Source organism: Stegostoma tigrinum, chromosome 8, assembly GCF_030684315.1.
Source record: "Stegostoma tigrinum isolate sSteTig4 chromosome 8, sSteTig4.hap1, whole genome shotgun sequence".
NCBI lineage: Eukaryota > Metazoa > Chordata > Chondrichthyes > Orectolobiformes > Stegostomatidae > Stegostoma > Stegostoma tigrinum.
In genome coordinates, this window is record NC_081361.1 from 41,293,889 (window position 1) to 41,319,230 (window position 25,342).

At 38.3% G+C, this 25,342-nt stretch overlaps 1 protein-coding gene across 12 annotated transcripts in view; it reads left to right on the forward strand.

Moving 5' to 3' along the window:
• ssbp3a (single stranded DNA binding protein 3a) overlaps nucleotides 1-13,132 on the forward strand; it is a 164,121-nt gene extending 150,989 nt beyond the window's left edge. For 6 of the 12 annotated variants that reach the window (XM_048538873.2, XM_048538875.2, XM_048538878.2 and 3 more), the window contains 7 exons: nucleotides 1,333-1,368; nucleotides 2,223-2,277; nucleotides 4,674-4,744; nucleotides 4,983-5,061; nucleotides 5,397-5,425; nucleotides 9,944-10,045; nucleotides 11,666-13,132. In XM_048538873.2, the coding sequence (XP_048394830.1) occupies nucleotides 1,333-1,368; nucleotides 2,223-2,277; nucleotides 4,674-4,744; nucleotides 4,983-5,061; nucleotides 5,397-5,425; nucleotides 9,944-10,045; nucleotides 11,666-11,695 (402 nt within the window). In that variant the 3' untranslated portion in view covers nucleotides 11,696-13,132. The remainder of the gene's footprint in view (nucleotides 1-1,332; nucleotides 1,369-2,222; nucleotides 2,278-4,673; nucleotides 4,745-4,982; nucleotides 5,062-5,396; nucleotides 5,426-9,943; nucleotides 10,046-11,665) is intronic. The other 6 variants (XM_048538871.2, XM_048538872.2, XM_048538874.2 and 3 more) reach the window with 1 other exon arrangement.
• The last annotated feature ends 12,210 nt before the right edge of the window (nucleotides 13,133-25,342 follow it).

Consider the following 25,342-nt stretch of genomic DNA (forward strand, 5'->3'; position numbering starts at 1 on the left):
TGATGTGATGGTGATGAAGTGATAGGGACATAGTCTATAAGGTGTGAATCTGTGTCAGGCTGTTGCTGACAGGTCTGCCAACTTTGAAATGAGCCTCCAGAAATTGGTAAGGAGGACTTTGTAGGGTCCGCAGGACTGTTTGTTTGCCGTTGTCATTTCTGGTACCGAGGTTAATGGAAGGTGGTCCTTCCAGTTTTATTCCTCTCTTGATACTTTGTAGTGACTGAGAGGTTTGCTCTACCATTTCAGAAGGCAGTCAACCATATTGCTGTGGATCTGGAGTTACATGTAGGCTAAACCTGTTGAGGAAAGCAGTTTTCTTCCCTGAAGGACATTAGTGAAAACAAGTATTAATGCTCTGGCCCATATGGCCAAGAAAATAATCATGTCCAGGTGTTTCAGATGTCTTGCAGGCACAATGTGCTCAAGAAATATAATCTTGAACCTTCAGTCACTCTTTCAAAAGAGTAAATAGGTTTCTCATTGAATTCAACAGAGGGATTTCTTTTCAGAAATGGGAGGAATTGTTTGATCAGCCTGTCATCTATCTGATGCAACTTGTTCTTCAGCGTCCCTTCAAGTCACCCAACTAAAACCAACACATCTTCAAGTCTGTTCTTGTTCACAAGAGCTTCATAAAGGATTGACAGCAAAGCAAGTGGTCATCATCACCAGTCATGCAGTTTACAGGAAGCCTTGTTTTAAAAGTCTTCAATGTCCACAGTGAACTTTGCTTTTTAATCAATCCATTCCACGCATTTCCACAAGGCTTGAAATACATTTGTTTTCCATGATCCCTCTAAACATTAATTCTTCAAGAAATATTAAGTATAAGTCATCTTTGGAACACTTTGCGGTACACTGGCAACACCTTCAAAGTTGTCAGTAAAGCACTTTGACTTACCCTCAAATACTTGCATACATAGCTAACACACTAGAGTCCATGAGTTTGAGGAATTTTACTATTCTGTTAATTGCTATCTTGAAAATTGTTTGCAATGGATGTCGATATTGAAATTGTCTATCATTCACCTCATTTAAAGACTTTTCAATATTTTTAGCAGTTTATGTGAACAATGGCCATTTGGACAAGTCATGTGCAGAAATGAGGAAAAACAACAAATTTACACTTATAAGCAACGTATTCCCTTCTATTCACAAAGTAGATTTGAAATATCTCTTAGTTTAGACTTGAGGTAAATTGTTGCAATTCAATGTGCAATGCTTTGCTCAAACCATGTTCATAATCCATGTGGAGAGTTTACAGTTGGTTTCACTGATGTTTGGTAAAATTGACCTTAAATCTCTCAAATATGATGTTTTCACTTTCAGATTCCATACTCCTCCTCATCCCCTGGTACATATGGGGTATGTATTTTTGTATTTTGAGCATGTTTTGCACAGTCCCAATGCTTGTAGATGTTGAAAAATTCATTCTGTAGATGACCTGAAAATTTTTGTTGGGATTTTCAAACTGAAATGTCAATCTCAAGTGTTGATTCTATTCATTCCTGTAAGATGTCACAGTTGGTAAAAGATTTTCCAAGATCTGGGTTTTAAGGGAGATCATCATATTGGGAAAGCAGGAAAAGGAATGTGTATCTCTGCCCCCAAATATAGATAATGTAGACTTAAATAATGATGTTGTAGTCTTTAGCATATTCTAGCGTATTAAACTGAGCTTTGAAAGTTATTTTATTCAAACTTTGGAGAAGCTGTCACAATAAGATATTGTGCTAAGGTCAAGTTTGGAAAAATATGAATGCTGTTTTTAAAACTCACTTTAATTGGTAAATTGTCACAGCATTTAATATTACTAATTTGGTGAGTAATTTCTGCAAAGTACTGAATTTGGCAGTATATTTGGCATTAGCTGCCACAAAAGAAGTTGCAAAGATAAATAAGTCTCCCTCTATAGAAAGGGTTCATGAAAATAAAACAGCTAATCAAAAGGCAAGGTTTCAACCATATTTCTGATTGTTGATAATAGTTGATCTGCGACGTTTACGGTCGAGAGGCATGTAAATTTGATTTGACATTTGGAATGGTCCCCATGGCTCCATTGTTCTCTCCAAAATTCCTTTTCTATTCAGAAGGCTGCTTTCTAGTGTTGTGTTGAGAATACTTAGCAACATACCAAGCCCTTAAACTGGTGTACAGCAACATTCAAAGTTCAGCCTGTAATAATTCAATTGAGGCTAATTTGTGTGTTTTGTTTGTAGGGGCCCCCTGGTGGTGGAGGTCCTCCAGGGACACCGATAATGCCAAGTCCAGCAGGTACAGCTTTATCCATGAGTCTCTCAATATTGCTGCTACAATCTCAAATACAGGCTAGTCTTAATTCTTATCAAGGTTTAATGTGAAAATGTGTACAGGTACCTTGACATTTTAACTAAACGATTGTCAGGTCAGCAATACTTCTCTCTTTTTCAAAAAAATACCAGAAGACTTGTCTGCCCCTATCTCGCCTAGTAATTTTTGTTCAAACGGTATGTGCTGATCACACAATTTTTGTCACCGAGAGAAGACCAACAGTATGAGCAGTGTTATAATAATTGTCTATTAATGGTTTCCCCCATGTATTGGATTTAATAAGTACTCCAAGCTCATGCCCTCAATTGTGTCATCAGCACTTAGTTCATGGTTTAATTACTATTTTAATTGTACAATTGGAACAAGTAACCTGTTGATCATAAGCAGTGTTTTCTTAACAACACACTAAACACCCTTAACTTGTTTCTGAACCGTATTACATTTATACCAATGTTGTGTATTTCTGAGCTGTCTGTTTAACCTTGTGTTGAATTGTACTCAAAAAATCGGATTGTGCCATCTCGAGCTTTTGATGTAAAGTGCCTCACTTTATGTAATCTTTTAATTTTTCAGTTTTATTTTAAGTCAACCTGTTCAGATGTGTTATGACACCTCTGGGTCAGGCGGAACCTGAATCTTGCCCTTCTGGCTCAAAGGTAGAGACACTACCACTGTGCCAGATAACCCCTAATTTAGTTTCTTAAACTGCATTCAACCAAATGAATTTACGAAGAGATTCAATTAATTTCTCCCCAGTTCTTGTTTTCAGTGCATAGACCCTATGAATTACTGATTAATCATAACCTGTTGTAATTGTATGATAGGAAGGCAGTGGTTTGGAAGACTACAGCCCTCATTTGCTGTAGCAATAACTCACTTACAACACCTTGAATACTGTGAATGTTCTAATGAATGACAAATGCAAAGTTTGATCTGTTACATTACAAAGTAGTTACATTTTACATCTTTTGTTTCCGTATTTTATTTCAAATCAAGATTACAGGGTAGTTTGACAATTTTAAGGAATAGCCTTTGACAATGCACTCTTTGTTTCATTGATTTGAGTTTGTTTAACTGTTTTGCCTTATGCTGTGAAGTCCAGTGACAAATTAAAATTGGATACAGTCAGCATTCACTTTAAAATAGAGAAAGGAATTTAAATATTGAATACAGCTCTTGATTTTTTCAGAAGAAATCCTGATCCCCTCTTCAGTACCAATTTGGTTATCAACTAACTTTGTAGATTAATCCACTGGGTGATTATGTTGTATAACTGAACTGGGGGAAATCATAGGTTAAACCATCTATAAGCTTTAAGTTCAGCAATGTTTCCTGGGGTGCATTTGTGTGGTCAAAATAGCTGAATTTGGTAAAGGTAAAATCACCTGAGTTCTGCCAAACTGTAGAGCAGCTTTCTCATGAGAAAGTTGATGGATGGTGTAACCTGAGGATTGCCATGCCTCAGGACAGGGAGAAATAGTTGAAGAGGACAGCCCTTCATAGTAACCTCAGTCAGTGCAGGAACTGAACCCATGCTGTTGGCATCATTCTGCATTGCAATGCAGTCATTCAACCAACTGAGCTAACAGACTCCCCAGTTAAAGGGGTACACATGCGTATATTGGCAACAGTAGCGGTGTAGATTAATGCCATTCTTTTAAAGCAGACAAAGCACTGGAACGAGTTTGTAGAGGGACAGCATTGACAAACAGAAGCTGCAGTAAATCTGTATAGAATCTTGGTTAGACAACATTTGGAATACTATGCAGATCTGCTTTACATATATAAGGATATGGAGACATTGGATGAGGTTAAAAATAGTTCCACTGGGATGTTATGGGCTAAGAGTCTGAACAGCCAGGGATTTATGGGGAAGACTGCGAGGCGATCTCATGTTTTTAAGGTTGTGAAATGATTTGAAAGGGTTGATGTAGCAGGATAGCTCTACTCGGGAGGAAGACCAGAACTAAGGGTCATAAGTACACGAGGAATATTTTCTTCACTGCGAATGGTTGGAACGTGGAACTCGCTGTCTAGTAGTTGAGGTGAATGATATAGATGTATTTAATCAGGAGGTAGGTAAGCACAAAAGGATAGAACGTTATGTTTATTTGGTAAAAGCTGAGAGACGTCTTTGTGGATCTGTTGGACCAAATAAATCTTTACTGTGCTGTAAATACTATATTATGAACATGTAGCTGAAACAAACTATTGCAACACCAAACGACTTGCAGCTCAACAAGAGTTACAATGCTGGAAGCATTGGAGACCAAGAAGCTTGGATTGTCCTGCACGAGTGATGTGGGTATACGTATGTGCTAAGTTATCTTTGACTTTTTTTTTGTCTTCCTCAAATACAGATTCAACGAATTCCAGTGACAACATGTACACGATGATTAATCCAGTGCCACCTGGAGGAAGCCGATCAAATGTAAGTTTAGTTTGCAAGAAAAGGCAATTCTTATGGGGAAAGAGTTAAATTTTTTTTGTTACCTATTCATTGCAATTACCAGTCATTCAAATTTTGCCTTGGTTTTGTTCGTTGCTAAACTCTGAACTCTTGGATGACCATCTTAAGCAGATGGTTAGCCATTTGTCACAGCTGTATCATCCTTAGAAATTGCGAGCATTTGTTTTTCATTTCTTCTAACTTTTTTTTTCCCCTGCAGTTCCCACTAGGTCCTGGTTCTGAGGGTCCAATGGGTGGAATGGGAGGAATTGAGCCACATCACATGAATGGATCGTTAGGTAAGTTGACTTCCTTCTAGAAGTAATGCTGAAAAGATATTTGTGGAATCATAAACTGAAGCCAGTCCAGAAGTATAGAATTCATTGTCTCTAAGCATGATTCAGACTTCTTTAGTGAGAAGGAGGTATTATAGTCTGTAAAGAGAAGAATTTGGATTCCTTTACCTGGAAGAGTGGAATATGTAAATACTGTACCTATGTGAACCTTATGTAAGTTGCATAAACCTATGGATTTCTCAGCAATATTAATGCTGTATGATCTTGTGTTGTCTGACATGGTGACTGTTAGAAGACGAGCACATTTTAAACTAAATGTTTCTTTTTACTATCCATAGGATCAGGAGATATGGACGGTATCCCTAAGGTACAGAGCTAGCTTTAAATCTATTCATTACAAATTATATTAGTGAATATACCTTTCTAACAAGCCAAGATGAAGAGTTTCTACAATCACAACTAGAATTGTGGAAACTGGGACTGAGGGGATGTAGAGAGAGAGAAACATTATACTTCCACCTTTATAAATGTTGCACATTATTGTTGGCTCTCGGGTCTACTGATTTAATCTCCTGTAAGAGCATATAATGTTCAGCAAATCAGAATCATTCAGGAGAGTTGGCAGAAGTATTTTCTGTTTGTTGATAAAGCATGCAAATTGAACAGTTAATCGACACATTTTCAATTTGTTTTGCATCAACTAAAAGGGTTAATTGCTTCAACATGTATTCATTTATTGGATCTTTTCTATCATTTAGAGCTGATTATGTATATAATTACCCATCTGGTTTACTTTAAATGTCAAGGAAAGTCATCTAAAAGGATCCCATGTTGTTTGACTGTCTTTCTCTTGACCACATGCTGGGCTCTGAGTCAGGGCATAAAATCTGCACAAAATTCTCTGACTACAGTCAGGGAAACAGGTGGCATGGAAAATGAGATATTTTGTGATTGCCTCGAGGAGTGGGTAGTGATTAAATGACAGAGGTAATAACCATGGGACAAAAGGATGCAAGATTAAGGGAAATTAGAGGAAGGAATGATGTACATAAAATCATGAGACTATATGAGTGAAATAAAGCAGAATAGAAAGTCGGAAGAAGTGCAGAAAATCTGGAAAAGTGGAGACAGTTGCAGTCACCCAGGAGTTTTGTGGGGAAAAAGCAGGGAACTATCATTGGTGATTGTCCCAATCATCAGCCAGCCACCACTTCAGTCTTTGGAAGTAGTGGTGCCACTCTCCTACATCGCCAAAACAAACTGAGAGTAACTGGGAATTGTGGTAAAGGTCTGAAATTGCTGAAATTTTTGTCATGGCCAGAAGAACATAACACACATTAGAATGACAAGTTCACTGAGTTTTTTTGGAACCATGCAGACAGCCCAGAGCAATGAGTTTGGAATGGGAGTGAGACAAGTATTTCAAGTACAAAATGGAATGTATAGGGAACTGAAAGATGAGTACAGTCCTGAAGGAATACTTCGCATTTGTGATCACAATAGAAAAGGATGATGTGGGTTTAGACGATCGCGCAGGGGACTAGTGAACAATTAGAAGTAGTTAACTGAGAGTACGAGAGAGAGGAGGTATTAGTGAATTTAGCAGCCTTAAAACAGCATAGATTTGCAGCCCTGGATGAATTACATATTGAAGGAAGGCAAGGGAGGAGATATCAGAGGCCTTGTTGGCAATTCTCTAATCCTCCCTGGCTTCAAGTAAATTGCTAAAGGATTGCTAACATTGGGGCATTATTTTAAAACAAAGGGAGGATGTGATAGACCAGGAAACTGGCCAGACAGGCTAACCTTGGTGATAAGTCTTTAGAAAGCATTCTGAATGACAGAATATACCTGCTCTTGGAGAAACATGATTCATCAGCATGAATTTAAGGGAGGGTGAAATTCAACAAATTGCATTTTTGCTTGAGAGAGTAATCAAGAGTGTTGAGAGTAATGCATTAGTTTAGTCTAGATGAACTTCAGGTCTCTGGAGGCAAGCTGGTCAAGGAAGTAAGAGGCCTGGGATCTAAGGAAAAGTGAGACTTTGGATCTAAAATTAGCTGAGAGGCAGGAAGAGGAGGGTGATGATGGAAGGTTTTTTTTTGGTGGAAGGATTTTTTTTAAACTGGAAGTTTGTTTCCAGTGGGTTGCCATAGGGTTCAGTGGTGAGATCCTTGCTGTTTCTGGAATACATCTAATAATTCTTGACTATAACATAGGAAGTATGATCAAGACATTTGCAGATGAAATATGATAGGGTGACAAATAGCAAGGGTGGCTTTAAACTGCAAGATATTAGTGGAGTGGTCAGGCAAACATAGCAATGCCAAATGGAGTTCAACCCTGAAAAGTATGAGGTAATATACATCCAGAAGGTTAAATAAGGCAAGGGCTTACACAATGAAAGGTCATCCCTTTGGGATTTTGATGTGCATTTCCACAGATCCTTGAGGGTAACAGAGCAGGGAAGGTAAGCAGGTAAAATGCTTAAAGAGGTAAATAGGATACTCACCTTTTATTAGCTGAGCCACAAAATACAGGAGCAGAGTGGTTATATTGAATTTTATAAAATGCTGGTTAGGCCACAACAGTAGTACTGCATGCAGTTCTTGTCACCAGATTATGGGAATGATATGATGGCATGGAGCAGATTTACCAGGATACTCTCTGGTCTGGAGGGTCTGTGCTAAGAGGAAGGATTGGAAAGCCTGGGATCGTTTACCTTGAGGTAGTAAAGGTTGACAGGGGATCTGAGTAAGATTGATTATAAGATTATGAGAAGTATCGGGTGGATCCGAAGGCACTTTTTCTATAAGTAGAGGGGCCAAACAACCTGAGGGCATAGATTTCAGGGAAGAGGAAAAGGGCTTAGAGCAGAGTTGAGGTATATTGCCACTCAGAGGATGGTGAGAGTCTAGAACTCACTGCTGAAAGGGTGGTTGAGTCAGCAACTCTTGTAACATTTAAGCCGTATTTAGATATTCACTTGCGTTGCCATAGCCTCCAGGGATATGGGCCAAAAAGTGGAAAATGGGATTTGTGCGATCAGGTCTTTGACTGGTGCAGACATGAAGTGCTGTAAACATCTATGAGATGTTGGAAGAATATCTATAAATTGGAAACATAAGGAATAGTCAGCCTGGATTTCAAAAAAGTGAAAATCATGTTTGAGTTACCTTACTGAATAATTTTAAGGAGGTAATAGACAAACTAGCCAGTGGGAATTCATGAAATGTAACATATCTCAATTTGTGATCACCTTCAAAAAGTGTCCCATAATAGTTTAATGAATGAGGAGTTGGGACAAATAATGGAATGGATTGCTAACTGGTTTATATCATTAAAAAATGAGAAAGACATTATAACACTAATGTAGAGGCAGTAGAGGGGGTGCAGAGAAGAAGGATAATGATGTTACCAGACCAGACATGCATCATTTTACACATGCTGAAAGAATCGCCAGGCTGTGTGTGTGTGTTCTCTGGCAGGGGGAAGGAATGATGAGAGGTGGCCTAATAGGGTTGTTTACAATTATTGAAAGTTACAGAAAGAAAATTTGCTGTTTGTAGATAAACGCATTACTAGAGTTCATCATTTGAGAGCGTCTTTAATAAATTCGGTTGGGATTTAGAAGAACCTTCTTTACCCAAAGAGTGGTTTAAAAAAAATATGGAAGATGCTCCCAGAGGGAGTGGTTGAAGCGAATGAAATGGATGCATTTAAGCAGGACCAGGATAAACCTATGAGGGAGAAAAGAATAGATGATTACAATAACCAGTATAGATGAGAAATGATGTAAGGAACAGAAATGATGCTTGATGTGGTTGGACCACATTTCTGCGCAATTTAATCTGCCATTTCTGATGAAAGGCTAGCCCCAGTAGTTCTGCCTTTCTATCCACGTCGCCAGAATTTTTCTGTTCTCATTTCAAACTTCTTACTGGTTTGGATTTTTTGTGGGTATTTTGGTCTTTATTGGAAGAGGATTGAAGTATTTTGTGCAGTTTTAATCTCCTTATTGAAAAAGGGGTGTACTTGCCTTAAAGATAATTAATGATTCATCAGAAATATTCCTGCAATGGTGAGATTGTCTTGTGAGGAGGAAATGAACAAACCGTACCTGTATTCTTTAGAGTTTAGAATAATGAGGTGAACTCTTTTTGAATCACAAAATTCTTAGAGCTTGACAGGATTGAGTGAGGAAGGATATTCTGCCTGCCAGAATTGTTGGATTGAGTTTCGTAATAATGTAGTCCATTTGGAGAGGAATTTCTTCATTGAGAAGCTAGTGAATCTTAGGAGTTCTATCTCCGAGATAGAGGTTCCATTATTAAATATATTCTGGATGATATTTCAAGGGTTATGGGGAAAGGGCAGTAAAGTGGAATTGAGGATTATCGTGCTCTCATTGGTGGTGTATATTTGCGCTACTTCTGTGCATTATGGTCACCAGGAATAAGGTGTTGAGGAGAAAGGTCAGTAATAATCTAGCTGAATTGCAGAGCAAGTTTAAAGAGCTAAATAGTCTACTGGTGCTATTGCCTATGTTATTTTGTACCTTTTGGGCCATTCCAACTGCAAGTGGAGAACCAACAACACCATGTTTCAAAACCCAACGGTTAAAAATTGCAGATGTATTGCAGCAACTGACTTTTTAAAGGTCTACCAATAAGCCTCAACTTGTATTCATTCCAGAATCTCTGAGCTGATGTACTGTGTATTAGATTAAATTTCAAACTTAACCAGGTAGCACTAATCATTGAAATTCTGGATTATCATTTTAAAGTTTTGGCTTTGCTTGCTACAGGTGATAAACTATTTGTATGTTTACAGGGAGAATTGTCCTAATTCTATTCATGGTAGGAATCATTTCTTTAATTTTCAGAACTCTCCCAACAACATGAGCAGCATTACTAATCCTCCAGGCACTCCAAGGGATGATGGTGAATTAGGAGGCAATTTCCTCCACTCCTTCCAAAATGATAATGTGAGTAGATGTGAAGGTCAGAGAAAAATGTTCATATTACAAGTAACCATGGCAGATTTTGCTTTGTATAATTTTGAGGAAAGAACCAAGTTTTGTATTACTTAAATTCTTTTTTGACATGTTCATTAAAACACCATTATTCAAAATTACAAGATGACAAGTTGTTTGGTGATTAATTATACCTGCTTTTTGTAAGACTCTGATAGAGACAATTGAAGTTACAAAACACTTGTCTCCTTGAACGTTCCTTAACTGTGTGGCCAACGCAAAGTTCCTTCAACTAGAAACAGAAAACTGACCAATTGAGTGGGATAGCTCTAGATTGATTGATTTTTTTTTTCAGTTTGTGCAGAGATGGTAAACCTCAGGTCTTCTTTTGCAACCTTGGCTATAATCTGCCACAGAATTCCAGGTTGAAGGAGAGGAAGTACACCAGCCTGGCCATTATAGAAGAACAGGATTAGACTTTGCAGTGATGCTTCGTTGTTACAAAAGAGATGTAGTATTTTGTAGAGCAGAGCAAGACTTTTGGCCCATTTGAGTGTACTTGTTCTCTGAAAGCACTGCTGTTTCTCTTTCAAATGTTTAGCCACTTCCCTTTTGAAAGCCCTTAAAGATTCTGCTTCCACGAATGAAGTGTCCTTTATTTCTCATCACCCTTCTGGTGATACAGCAATTTCTATTTTCAAGTCAGCCATGATTATTAGAATCAATTAAAAATGGATTGTTTCAACCATTGTGTTCTTTCACTTAGTGAAAATATTTGTCTTCTTCGACTTGATCAATGTTGCCCTGGTGAAGATTTCTGTAAGGTTTCCACCTAACCGTTGTGTTCTAATGAAAAGAAGCGCTACTTTTTCTAGTTCTAATAACTAAGTCTCAAATGCTGAAGAGCTGTCAGAACTTGCAGAAGCCAAGAACAAAATGAGTCATTACCCTTGGGAAGAAAGATTTAAGGAAAATGGGAGATGAGATGGACAAAATTGATTTTTAAAATATAGACGTTTGCTTTAATTCTTAAATGCTGATCATTTTCCCTTCTTGCAATGAGAATTTTACGAGGAGCACAAAATGCTGTCCTGTGCTGAGGTGAATAAGATGGGAATTACATATCTGAAAGTAGAAATGAGTAAGTTCACAACAGCAGTCAGTTTGCAAGAAAAGATCATGAATTGAAGATATGATTTTGTTTCAGAAACTGAAAATCCAATTATTTAGTAAATATATGTGAAATTGTTGAGCACACTCATGCCTGCTCTTGCATGGAGCTGTTGGAGAGGGCAGCAGATAAACATTAGAGAATGTGAGGGGCTGGTGGGTTTGTACGATGGTTAAGTTACACTCATGCCACTGGCTTGGAACTCCTGCGGGTTATTGGACATCCATAACTTGATTGCTCAGCTTTCTGTCAGTGTGAAGGAGAAGTGAATCCCTCTTTGAATGAGGGAGCAATTCCCTCCACAGCAGTGAGGATTGAATGATTGATTGCATTGTGTCTTATGGCTGAACAATCAACTGTATTTGCACATCTGCCATGTTTAGTAGAACCCAGATTTTCTGAATTGGTCTGGTGCGAGTTGTATGGTTCCAACCCATGTAATCTTTGTCACTTTCTTTCAGTATTCCCCCAGCATGACGATGAGCGTGTGATTTTTCCCCTTCCCCCTTCTCCAGGACCAGAATGATGAAACGGCTGCCCTCTGGAAGATTAAAGAACGTATGCAAGAAGCAGTTCAACGTGTTGACGAGGAACTGGGGGCAAAACCCCAATTTTAAGTTTCACGCAATAAAAAGGCTGAACTTCTTTTATTCCATAAACATGAAGGACAAAAAAAAATTCAAGACATAAAACCCTTCTCCTGGAAGGACTGTACGTTACACATCGCATCTTTTTGAAGCAAAGAAAAAAATGTAAACGCCTCTAGCACCCGAACAGACCTCCTCTGCTTCATCCTTTGAACCCGTGTATTTTTGTGCTGAACTGAATAAGGCGCTAGTCTAGGTATAAGATCCGATGTTGTCCATATTGTAGCCATTTTATCTGGGACGTTTACACAATGTGGTTTACTTTTGAAGACCTTTTTTTGGTGGCACAGATTTTTTTTTCTTGCTTCTGTGAGCCCTTCTCTCCAGTTGCAAGGTGTTAATCAGTGGCTGTTCCATACCTGTGTAGCTGAACGATGATTTGTGCAGTGGGTTGCAGATTGAGAGGATCGTATATCTTTTCCCCAACTCCCGCTATCCTTCCTACCCCGCGCCCACATGTACATTCATGCCTCGAATCTGGATTGGTTCAATCCTCTGTTACCTTTATCGATCCAGAGGAAAACTTTGTACGCAAGAAAGAGACAACTGCAGACACGTGATTGAGAGAGAGGATAATAAACAGTTTTAGTGGCACTACAATCGTGCTGGGATCTCTGTACAGTTACACACTACCTGTAGATGGTCTTTTGTTTAAACCCACTTCTATACAATGTGTATCAAGTTATGTAAAATATTATCTTGCCTGGACAACCCTTGTGCTGATTCTTGATAACATTGTAGCTGTTCTGTGTTTCTTACCTTGTAGTCTGGTTATAAAAAAGAAAAAAATTCTACATTGTAGTTTTGTGTTCAATATTTGTTGCTAATGTTTTATTGAGGGATGTTTTTTCTGCACCCCTTTACAGAGTTTTCAGGAACGTCAACTGTGTTTATTGTGCTGACTGCAGGTTATGGGATGTTACCATACTTTGTTTTTGTTTTTTTTGGGGGGTGGTGGGGGTTGGGGGAATAGCAAGATCTTTCTAAATGAATTGCCTTTTTAGATGTGTTTAAAATCATTCTAACTGTGTTTAGCTGTAGAGTCGCTGAACAAGTATGTAAATCTCCTATTTGCAGTCAGATTGGAACATACTGATGAAATTTTGGTGTTTTACTGTAGATTTCGGTCTCCAGCAAATCGTGCATTTTAAACTGAGAAAAAAAGACAAGTCTGGCAAATGTAATTTTACAAATTCGCTAAATTATTGTCTTCATTGGGTTGGTTTTGAATGAAACGGTTCTTTTCTCCAACGCTGTAATAAATATAAACATAAAACTTAATTTTGATTCTTTTCTGCTAACTTGTTGACACTTGCTACCTGAATGGTTGGTGCAAGAGCTAAATATCTTTTTTTAAAAATTTGTTCTTCCTGTTAAGATTTTGGTAAGGTTAGGAGTTTCTCTGTGAAATACTCCTAAATGCTAAACTGTGTAGAAACGTGAAATGCAATAGTCTGACAGAGCTCAGTATGGTTAGTTGTTTAAAATGTGTTAAAATGTGTCGATCTCACCAGGAAGAATCCTTGTAGCACCAAGAAAAGTTTTGTGATTTTCACCTGAAAAAGACAAAGAGAAATGGTTGTGAAAGTAGGAAGCTGGGGACAGTGAACAATGGGCTAGCAGTGCACTTTGACCCAAGTAGCTGGGTTTGAATCTAGACTAACATTAACCTTCAAAATACGGTAATGTTGAAATGAGTTTCTGAAGTCTTGCCTCAACTTGTATGGAGTTAGATCTGAAGCATAAACTGCCTGAATTGGAGACAATGTTGGTACTGGTAAAGCACATGGGAAGGGAAATGGAAATCACACGTTGGTACAGACCGAATAGCAAAGGAAGATTTGTTTTAAAATGTGGGAGAATTTAGCATGTGAGAAAGCTAGCTAAAAACGTAGATATGATAGTTTTTGCAGGTATATAAAAAGGAAGGGAGTAGCTAGAGTAAGATCTGATCTGCTACAGGAAGAGATTGGGGAATTAGTAATTGGAAACAAGGAAATGATGGAGTTGAATGGGTCCTTTTTACTGGACTTCACTGCGGCAGACGCACAAAAAAAAATCCCAAGAATGGTTGAAAATCAAGAAGGAAAAGGGAGGGGTCTGTGTAAAACAATCCATTCATTAGGGAAATAGGTAATCTATTGAAACTTAAAGTTGAATTTCCTCAACCCAGTGGCCTGTAACCTAGAGTCATAAATGGCTACAGGGATAGTGAGTGCATTGATTGCAATTTTCCAAAACACACTAGATTCAGCAAATGTCACAGCAGGAAGGTCGAATAAAGCAATCTATAGTCCAATGAGCACAGTATTTACCATAAGGAAAATGCTTGAGTCTGTTATTAGAGAAGCAGAACATTTAGAAGATAATATTCAGACATAGTCAACATGGATTTTTGAAAGGAAAATCATAATTGACTAATTTATCAGATTTCTTCAAAGATGTACGAGCAGAGTGGACAAAGTAGAACCAGTATGTGTGGTATATTTGAATTTCCAAAAGGTGTCTGATAAGGTGCAATGTAAAAGATTAATACACGGGATATGAGCTCACGGTGTTAGTGATAGCACATTAGCATTGATGTAGAATTGGGTAGTTCTTAGGCTGCAAGGTGTCAGGATAAATGGGTCATCTTAGATCCAGCAAATCGATGCTAGAGGAGTCAGTGCCGGATCTTCAGCTATTTACAATCCATATTAATGACTGGTAACTAAATTTGCTAAAGACACAAAAATAGGAAAGGAAATTGTGACAACAAATTTTACAAAATGATATAGAAGGCAAAAATTTGGCAAGTAGGATATAATTTGGTTAGAAGGATAGAAGAGCAGAATATTACTTAATCGGAGTGGAAATTCAAACTCATGGTACAGAAACAGCTGGTTGACCTATACATGAATTACAAAGCAGATTCATCATGTAATTAGCGTGGCAAATGGAATGCTTTTTTTAATACTCTCCTTGTAATAAAGTAGGGAAAGTTTTATTAACAACTATATGGGAATCAGTAAGTGTGCATATGTAGTCATGAGAGAGAGGGAAGATTGCATTGGAACCTTTTTGGAAACGATTCGCTTGGCTGATTCCTAAGATGATGGGGTTCCTTCATGGGGAAATGTGAGCAGGGTGAGTCCTGTTCTCATTGGAGTTGAGATTTTTTTAAAAATTCATTCATAGGATATGAGTGTTACTAGGTGGGCCAGTATTCATTGCCCATCCCTAGTTGCCTTTGAAAAGGTGTCAGTGAGCTGCAGTCTTGAACTGATGCGGTCCATTTGCTGTTGGTACACATGGTGCCATTAGGGAGGGAATTCCAGGATTTTGACCCAGCAACACTGATAAGAATGACAATCTATTTCCAGTGAGTGGCTTGGAGGGCAACTTGCAGATGGTATGTCACAGATGTCTTCGTCCTTCTAGATGATGTTGGTGGTTGTTGATTTGGAAGGTGCTGACTAAGACTCTTGGGTGAATTTATGCAGTGCATCTTGTATATCGTGTACAGTGCTGCTACTAATTGTGGTGGAGTGAGTGAACGTTACTGCAGAATTAACGTGAATATTCCAGTTGAGTTGGTGATCATCTTGAAACATTTGAAGTGATTTATTAGAGTGAATGCTGGGAGGGCTTCCCTATGGTGAGGAACTAGGAGACAGAACTTTGGGATCTTCCATTTGAGATGGACATGAGGCAAACCTTCCAATTGCTGTGAATCTTTAGAATTATTTTTCTTCGAACAGTGGAAGCTGAGTCATTGAATGTATTTATGAAGGAGTTAGATATTTGGTTGACAAGGGAATTGAGGTTTATGGGCCAGGTAAGGAAATGGAGTCACGGCCATGGTGCTGTCGAATCTTAGAACTGCCCAGATGGACTGAATATGCTACGTATGCGCTTGTTTTTTTCCTGAGATGTAATATGAATTTTTTAATGTTAAATCTTTTGAGATATTTGAGAGAGCTGATAATGTAAGGTCGTGGACTTGCTCGCCAAGCCAGTGTGTTTGACTGAGATGTTTCGTCACCCTCCTAGGTAAGATCATCGGTTTGTTTCCGTTGAAGCGTTGGGTGTTCTATCCTACTTGTTATTTATCTGCCTCGGTTCCCTGGGGTGGTTGGTACCTCTTCCAATTCTGTTTTTCAGTGGTTTGTGTATCGGGTCCAGTTCATTGTATTTGATGGAGTTCTGGTTGGAATGCCAGAAATTCCCTGGCATGTCTCTGTTTGGCTTGTGCTATTATGGATGTGCTGTCCCAGTCAAATTTGTGTCCTCCTTTGTGCATGTCTTTTGAGACCAGTGAGAATTGGTCATGTCTCTTGGTGCCTATTTGGTGTTCATGTGTCCTTACTGTCAGTTTTCTTCCAGCTTGGCCAATATAATGTTTCTCACGGTCCTTGCCTGTATATTACATTAACTTTGAGTGTGGACATGGGATCCTTAATGTGTGACAGCTATGACGAAGTGTAGTTGTTGGTTTGTGGGTTACTCTGTTACCTTGGGGTCTAAGTGGTCTTGTGGTCATCTCTGATATGTCCCTGATGTGAGGTAAACATATTAGAGATGACCACAGACCACTCAGGCCCCTAAGTATCAGAGTAGCCCACAAACCAACACCCACCCTGCAACAGCTACTGACAAACGTGAAGGACCCCATACCCACACCCAATGAAACTAATGTAATATACAAAATACCATGCAAGAACTGAGAGAAATATTACTTAGGCCAGGCTAGAAGAAAACCTGACAGTAAGGATACATGAACACCAACTAGCCACCAAGTGACACGACCAATTCTCACTGGTCTCAATACATGTGGACGAAGGAGGATGCAAATTTGACTGGGACAACACGTCCATAATAGCATGGTATTCCAACCAGAACTCCACCCACGAACACATTGAACTGGACCCGATACACAAACCACTGAAAAACAGAATTGGAAGTGACGCCAACCACCCCAGGAAACAGGCATATAAATTACAAGCGAGACAGTACACCAGTGCTTTACTGGCAGTGCACTGACGATGTTTCGTAGCAGGGTGATGAAACGTCTGCAATCAAACACCACCTCGGTGAACAATCTTCTGAAAAGCTTTGAGCTGCAGAGGTGTCATATAAAAACATTTTGTCTTTTACCACTAGCCTGAAGCAGGAGTTGATGCTGGTTGCCTGAGGCTGAAAAGTATTCCATCTCAGGTGTTAAGATTCGTTGCCTTAAGTGGAAAATTTTCCAACGAAGTGCTCGGGAATGTCCTAACAGATTCAAACTGGAATAGGGAGACTTTTGTTTCTGAATGGAAAAGTACAATTGAAGTGAATGTGGAGCTCAATTTGCAATAAATTGTTAACTGCAGACATTAGGAATGGAAAGGTAACATAGTCACCATTTCATTAATCACTTGTTACAAATGTATTCATGCATTAATTTCAGGACGTGTACTTCTGTATTTATTGTTCTAATGAAAATCCTGAATTCTCAGCCCACTTGTGCACAGGTTTTCAAGTACTTAGCTTCACTAAAACCTTTTGTAACTTTGGAAAATCTGGTATTTAGTGGAGAGCCTCGCCCAAATTGAATACACAGATGATATCAACCAAGGATGCAAAGTGGCACCAGCCCTGACAAGATGTTACAAAACCCCTCCAAAGGAAAAAGCGGAGTGGGAAAGGAGTGAAAACTAATAGCTTGCCTCTGTGGTGGATCCCAAATAATGCATTTGAAATTAAACTGCTAACTGCATTCCTCTGCCAGCATTATGCAACAACTTTACTAAACATATGTTCTATTAATTTGAACAGTGAAAAAGGAAATAAGTTATAAATGATTGAACAGGAATACAGATAAATAAATTGAAAAGCCAGAAGTGTTAGAGCAAAGCAGAAAATAAATACAAATGCTGAAAGTAAGTGAATGCAAAGAAAATTGGCTTCTAAACTGCATAAGAGGTAAATAAAGCTAGAAAGTCATGGATGAAAATTGGTGAAACCAGCAAAGAGACTGGCAAGTTACTTAATGCATTTAGTTAATGTTAAATATAAGCATTTGCTTTGCATTCTGGAATTAACATAATCCTGAATTTGATGTAAGGTAAAGAGATGAATAGACTGTGTGCAAACAAATTGTTAAACGTGAGCCTGACCCCTCTGGGGAGAATGGAAAAGCAGAATATTTAAACATGAAGAGACTGCAGGATGCTGAGTGATAATGGGAACTGCAATTGCTGGAGAATCCAAGATAATAAAATGTGAGGCTGGATGAACACAGCAGGCCCAGCAGTATCTCAGGAGCACGAAAGCTGACATTTCGGGCCTCGACCCTTCATCAGAGATGGGGGTGAGGGTTCTGGAATAAATAGGGAGAGAGGGGGAGGGCCGGTCTGCCTTCCCCCCCTCTCCCTATTTATTCCAGAACCCTCACCCCATCCCCCTCTCTGATGAAGGGTCTAGGCCCAAAATGTCAGCTTCCGTGCTCCTGAGATGCTGCTGGGCCTGCTGTGTTCATCCAGCCTCACATTTTATTATCTTGGATGCAGAGTGATCTGGGTATGCACCACAAAATGTTAAGATGCAAGGAAATTGAAATTTGGCCTTCCTGCAAGAAGGATGGAATATAAAAATGGGAATATCTTTCCACAACGATACAGGATACTGGTATGAGCATGCCTAGAGTACCATGTACAGTTTTGGCCTTCTATATGTAGGGGTATATTTGGAATGGAGGCAATTCAAAGAAGATTCACTACAATACAGGTTGCCTTGTATAAAATGATTTCCAATAACATTGCCATGTAGAAGAAAGAGTGCTGATCTTATTTAACCATGTGGTTCTGTAAGAGCTTGATGGGATAGATGCTTGAAGGATGCTCCTTTCAGAGGAATCAGGAAGCAGGTGTGTTTCAAAATAAGGAAGCTCCAATTTAAAATGTAAATAAGGCATTTCTTCACTGGGGGCTTGTTAAATCTTTGGAATTCTCTATTTCGGAATGGTGAAGATTAGGTCACTGAACATTTTCAAGGTGAAGTTGAGATTTTTTTGATCTACATTAAGGTTTGAGGTTTTTGGGGCAGGATTATGGAATTAAGGCCACAATAAGATCAGTCACAATATTATTGAATGGTGGAGCAGATTAGAGCAACCAAATGGCCCATTCCTCCTCCTCTGCTGCCACCTCAACAAAAAGCCTTGGCTGCCTCTATTCCTTGTGCACGTTGCTGTAAGGAATGATTGAGTCTGTTTGTAACAGTATAGTGAAACATCCTTTCTAAACTTCTCAATTGCCTGTATCTTTTGGAGTAGCCATTGTAACAGTTGCATTCAGTTAAAACTGGGAATTTGTGAATATTGTGGTTGCATTTGATGGAATTCAGACATTTTTGTTTCACATTCAGCATACTGGTGATATTTTCTGTAGTGAATGTAAAAACGTGCTCAGAATTAATTTCGGTGAGGAACTTTAGTTGAACAGCCACAGTCCATTAGAGCAGAATATTACTGATGTTGGAAAGTAAGGGGCTAGTGGCTGAAAATCAAGTAATTAGATTATGCTAATTTTAGGTTTTAATGAACAGGATGGGACAAATGCCCCAAAATCAAAATATTCTCATTTTGAATGTTATCAATTCTTTTGCTTCTAATGGTTTGACATGTTTCTTTTGATCTTGGTTTTGTTGAAATTCAAAACTGGTTGAATTATTTTAAGTTTGCAAGGAGTTTCCATTCTAAGTGTTGCCCTTAACTGGTGCTCATCTTGTCTTTAATAAAACACATTCACTTTTGAAAGAGGAAATGTTTTAACAATATTGATTTAAGTCTGTGTAGTATCTTGAACTTCTGACTATGAAAATACCAAATCCTATTTTTCCCCCCACCCCACACTTTGCCTCATCACTTCTTGCCTCTTCTGAGGGTCACAGGGAATTGACTATGGTCTTACATGCCTTTTATCCATGCTGCACTGAAGATAATAAGTAGGGGTTCAAAGTCTTGCAATTTCTGATGAATCTGTGATTGTACTCGTTTGCTGTGAGTAGCCCTTTCATCCTATACCTGCCTAAACTTCTGATGATAGAGCTGGTAAGCAAATTTGCATTTGTTCATTTGACATCCAGCATGAGACGAGTCAACTTTGCACAGAAAGGGACCTCTGTATTGGGCAAATTTGGATTATTTTGAACATGTTACTACTAAACTATTCGTATTCAGTACAGCTGATTGCATTGAGAGAATAATGTATGTTAGCAGATTTTTGTCGCGACTGAGTAGTTAACTGAGGTACAAGAAAATGTTTTCTAATAAAGCAAATGTATGAAAATTGTAAATTTAAATGATTAATGCGAGCTGATAAGTGGCAGTTGTTAGACTGTTGATCTTGGTATTTCTGGGAGCTGTGTCCCAAATTACCTATGTTATGTCACTCCAAAGGCTTTGGTGGGAAAATGTACACATTTGGATCAAATATGTTTTGAACTTTTTAGTATCAAATATTATGATATGTTTAAGAATGTTTTGTGCTGATATTTAATCAATGGTTCTGAATCTCTTTTTTGTTCCTGAACTATTAAAGCATGACTGGCGTTGAAGTATCTCTTGTTGAAAAACATCGTGAAAAATTACCCTAATTTCTTAGAACTGCTTTTATTTTGAAGCAAATATAAAGGGAATATGAGCTGTTTAGAAGTATTTTTAGTCATATAAAATGTTAATTGCATTGTTGAAACTATCTCTATCCCTTCTGTAATTAGCTTTCCTCATGTTCTGATCTTTACTGGCAGCGGTTATTAACTTTGTACTTATGGTTTCAAGTAAGTTTTTAAAGCTCTGTAGATTGTCTAATGCACCAGAGCATGTACATTACTAAGATCCATAAATCTTTCCGTAATCCTAATTGTTTTAAAGTCCTGTTTGCACACGGTATTGTGTTGGATCAGAGACTCTACATTTCAAAAATTCATTGGAAGTGTTTGATTTGTCATCACAAAAACATGTTTACTGAGTGAAATTTTTCCTTAAGAAAATAGTCAAAAGCTGGATACAGTAAACCATGTGGGAAGTGAGTGGAAGTGTAATCTATTTGAGAGAGTGCCAGTTGTAGGATAAATTACCGGTAAGATCCATTAAAGCAAATAGCAAGCTTGTTTGATAGCTACTAAGTGGATCTTTGGACAACAGAAATTAAGGAATGAGACAATAAGGCTGATGGAAAGGGTCACCACAAAGAACATGAAACAGGCTATTCAGCCCAACTGGTTCTTGCTGGATTTTAATAGTTTGTACCAAACTATAGGGTCCACTGATCTTGTGTTAAAGATGCAATGCATCATGAAATCATTTGGAAATTGGTGTGTACTGATGAGATTGTAAAATCCAATAAAAAAAAAATGGTCCAAAAATATGCTCAGTTGAGTAAAAGGTGATATATCCTGTGTTCGAGTTGCTATGTGTACAACAAGTTACAAGTACATTTATGGGTATGTAGTGGATGTAGATTCATTGTGTTTTGACCTGAAAATATTTTATATTGTAAAAGAACTCGTGTAATAGGATCAGTTGCATCTAAGTTATATGAAAGTGATTTTTGAGAAATCCTGGTTCCACTGTGATGGTTAAAAAATTCAGTTCAATTTTACTTGGTTTTGTCTCTAGTTATTTTTCACCTGGCTTTTACTATTATTATTATTATTATTATTATTATTATATGCTCTCTGCTAAATTGCAGTCACTGATTAAATCTGCTGTTTGTATATCATTATAAATATGAACAAATCTTCCCTTTGAAAACTTTAATAGAGGTGGATTTGTGATACTTAAGAATATTGTACACCTAATTCTACTCCAACATTTGCTTTCAAATGTCATTGAGTAATTTAAGTTGCTGCATACTGATGACTGACATTTTAAAGTGTGTGCGCTGCGGTTGTGTAATTAATGCTCTTAGCTCAAGTGAATCAAAATCTTTATGTAACACCTAAAGTTGTTTTTTTAAAAGGTAAATTGGGTTTGACAGTGAATTACTCCAAACAAACTGTCAAACATGGAATACTGAGTTGTATAATAATATTTTAATATCGCATTCAAGTGAAATTCCCTACTTAAATGTGCAATCCATTAAAGGAAAGCAAAACCATATTGGCATGTTCTATCCTGCATGAAGGACATTAGTGTGATAATTCGTTGGTACTTTGTCAAATGTCTTCTGGAAATTTAAGTACCTGATGTACAGGTTCCCTTTGTGTTGCTTGTTACTGCCTCAGAGGACTAATTAGTTTCTCTACATTTAAATACTTGCTTCTCGTACATCATTAATAGAATTAATTATTTTGTCTTCTGCCAGTGTTTTCCCCACTAAATTAATCTACCTTTGCAGATTGTTAAGTCAATCAGGATCTTCTCTTTCAGTCCTAAGAGCTTTCTAATCCTGATTACATCTACACTCCTATCATTTTTAATATCTATGGTTCTAGACTGGCTGCTGTTGTACGTGATCAGGATCTTCCTGGTGGTTTATCTTTCGTTCTTAGAAATAAGGGAATATGAATATTTCCAAGTGATTTCCTCATTTACTTCAGACTCTGCGAGTTGCTTTCATATACAGTATCCCAACATATTAATGTTATGTCTTGTGTATAAGTGATGTGTGTTAGTATGCTACAGAGAGAGTAGGAACTGCCAATGCTGGAGAATCTGAAATAAACACATTGTGAAGCTGGATGAACACAGCAGGCCAAGTAGCAGGAAAGTTTGACATTTCGGGTCAGGACCCTTCTTCAGAAATGACTGTGTTAGTATGTTTTCTGCTTTTGTTTTTTACAACACGTACCACTAGTCAGCATTAGTATGAGAAAGAGATCCACATAAGCAAGACCTTGTCAGTATACAGCTTTTCCATTGGCAAATCCTCAGCTGCTCCTCTTCAAAGGAGGACCCTATGAAACTTCAGAGACAACATTCAGGAGTTTTGGCACCGAGGCAAGCATTGTGGGCACACCCTGACATTGAACCAAACTCCCACTTATGGCTTAATAGCTCTATTGCCTTGTCGATAACTCGAGCTGAAGGCTAAGAGAGTAAATACTGATAGAACATCTGGAGTGAACCAGGCCGTGTTTCCATCTATTTCGATGCCCAAACTAAACATGTCTTGAATTTTGTTGGGCTCAGCTGTGGTGGTTGAAAGGTTGACTTTGATGTTTGTGAAGCCCAGTGCCTCTGTAAATTTGGCCCAGTCTGCATCCTGGAGAGGACATTGCAGTTAAACTGCAGAGTATTAATCATGGAAGACATTGGCTATGATAAACCCAATTGGCATTGATTGGCATTAGGAACAAATAGTATGGACTGCCACCAGTGGTGGGAGGGACAGTGGTATCCCACTAGTCAGCCACTTTACATTGGGCAGCTGCCGACTAGTAAGATGCTGACCTGTCATAGTCCATCTGTACTAATGGGTGCTTGAGTTTTGAATCGTTATTCAATGTGTTGGAATCCATGGCACCAAGAAAACAACCAGAAATTTTTTAAAAAAGCAAATTCTTTGAACTTGAACGTAAGTACAATGTATCTGGGATTCATGGGCAAAAGGCAGTACAAAACAGCTGTGATTGAAACAGAATTCAGAAGCTGAACATCGACATAATTTCCCTACAAAAGCCCTGTTTCACTGAGAGCGGATTGATGAAAGAAAAACATTATACGTTCATCCAGCAGGGAAGGATTTCATAGGCAATGAGTCTTTTCTATTCAAATCTCAGTACTCTAAATTATAGACCCCTCTTCCTCAAAAATAAGGTTTGCACAATGTCTTCTCCACCAGCCTATGAATTGAAACAGGGCCAGTTAACTTTATGTAACTGCGCCACGACAGAGGCAAAATAGAAGGGGCTTGATACCGTTATCAATAAGATGTCCAAGTCAGAACATCTTTCTTCTGTGGGATTTCAATGCAAGCTTGGGCAAGGACCATGAGGGCAAGGCCACCTTGTCTAGGTATAATGGCTAAGAAAGGGTAAATGAGAATAGAAAGAGAGTCTACTTGAAATTTGCTATGTGCAACTAAAACATTGTCAGAGCAATTCATGCCGGAATACATACGAGACCGGGCATTGGCACTGGCTAGCTGTGCCTCTCTGAGCAGAAAGAAATGCAATCAAAGTCAGCCATACTGCCTGCTCAGGGGGGAAAAAAAACGCCAACAGTTCCTGAGCTTCACTGAACAGATGTTCTGTACAAATTCCAAAACATGTAGGAATGAAATGAAACTTTGAGACTCTTTCTGCCATATCAAACACTCGACATGTGAAGCCAGAGTAATAAAACTGGGGACTGATGTCACTGCAATGTCTTTGAAGCTAAGTGGTCCACTTGCCAATTACAGGAGAGATCAGAGTTAGAAGACTCTGAATGCACTAAGTCAAGTCCAACACACTATCGCATGTGTCCCAATGATTAGTTTGTTTACAAATTTTCCAAACTATCCAGATATCCCTAGCTGTCCCTGTGTTGAAGGATAGATATGAAGGGATCAAAAAGCTTAGACAAGAACAAGGGTGGCCATGATAATTGCAACACTCTATCAATTAATGTTCCTGCTTAGTGTTAAAACTGTTTGCCCACATCGCACCTGTTGCACTGCAGATCCTGGCTGAATGCACTTACCTCAAATCAGACTCCAGATCTTTGAGTTCTTAAGCCCCAAGCTGGATCAGACCATAAAACTGTTATGATCTGCCTACGGGTCAGTAACTTTAAAAGTTCACAAAGCATGAGATCCACAAGACTTATTGGGAATAAAACCACAAGATTCGACTGTCTTGAACAAGAAACCATAAATGCTACTGTATAATATTAGAAAAATAATACAATTTCAATAAATGTGCAAGATATTTCTAACACCTAGATTTAACATGCTAATTATGGGTCACACATAGAATGCTGGAAAAATTCAGTAATTCTGAAAGATGTTAGGAATTCTTTTTTATACCTTCAACAGAGGCAGAGACCTAGTGCAAGAAAAGTTGTTAATGGTGGCAAAGAGAATGAGATGTAAAGCAGATGTAAATAAAGATGAGAGAGAGAATCCACACTCAAGGAACAATTTCTAATTTTCCATTAAGACACTTCTGTGAGATTTCAATATGGAATTCAATACTTTCAGAAACTGATCACAATTTCTGTTCTATTTTTCTGACATTCCCTCCCTCCACTTCTTGGGTCTTGGTTACGTTGTTCTTGAGAGAGAGAATGAATTCTCTCTCTCAAGAACAACGTAACCAAGACCCAAGAAGTGGAGGGAGGGAATGTCAGAAAAATAGAACAGAAATTGTGATCAGTTTCTGAAAGTATTGAATTCCATATTGAAATCTCACAGAAGTGTCTTAATGGAAAATTAGAAATTGTTCCTTGAGCTTGCATTGTGCTTCACTGGAACATTTTGGAGATAGCAAGAGAGTTAACATGGAGCAGATTGTTGCCATACTTGCTGAGTTTCTCCGGCT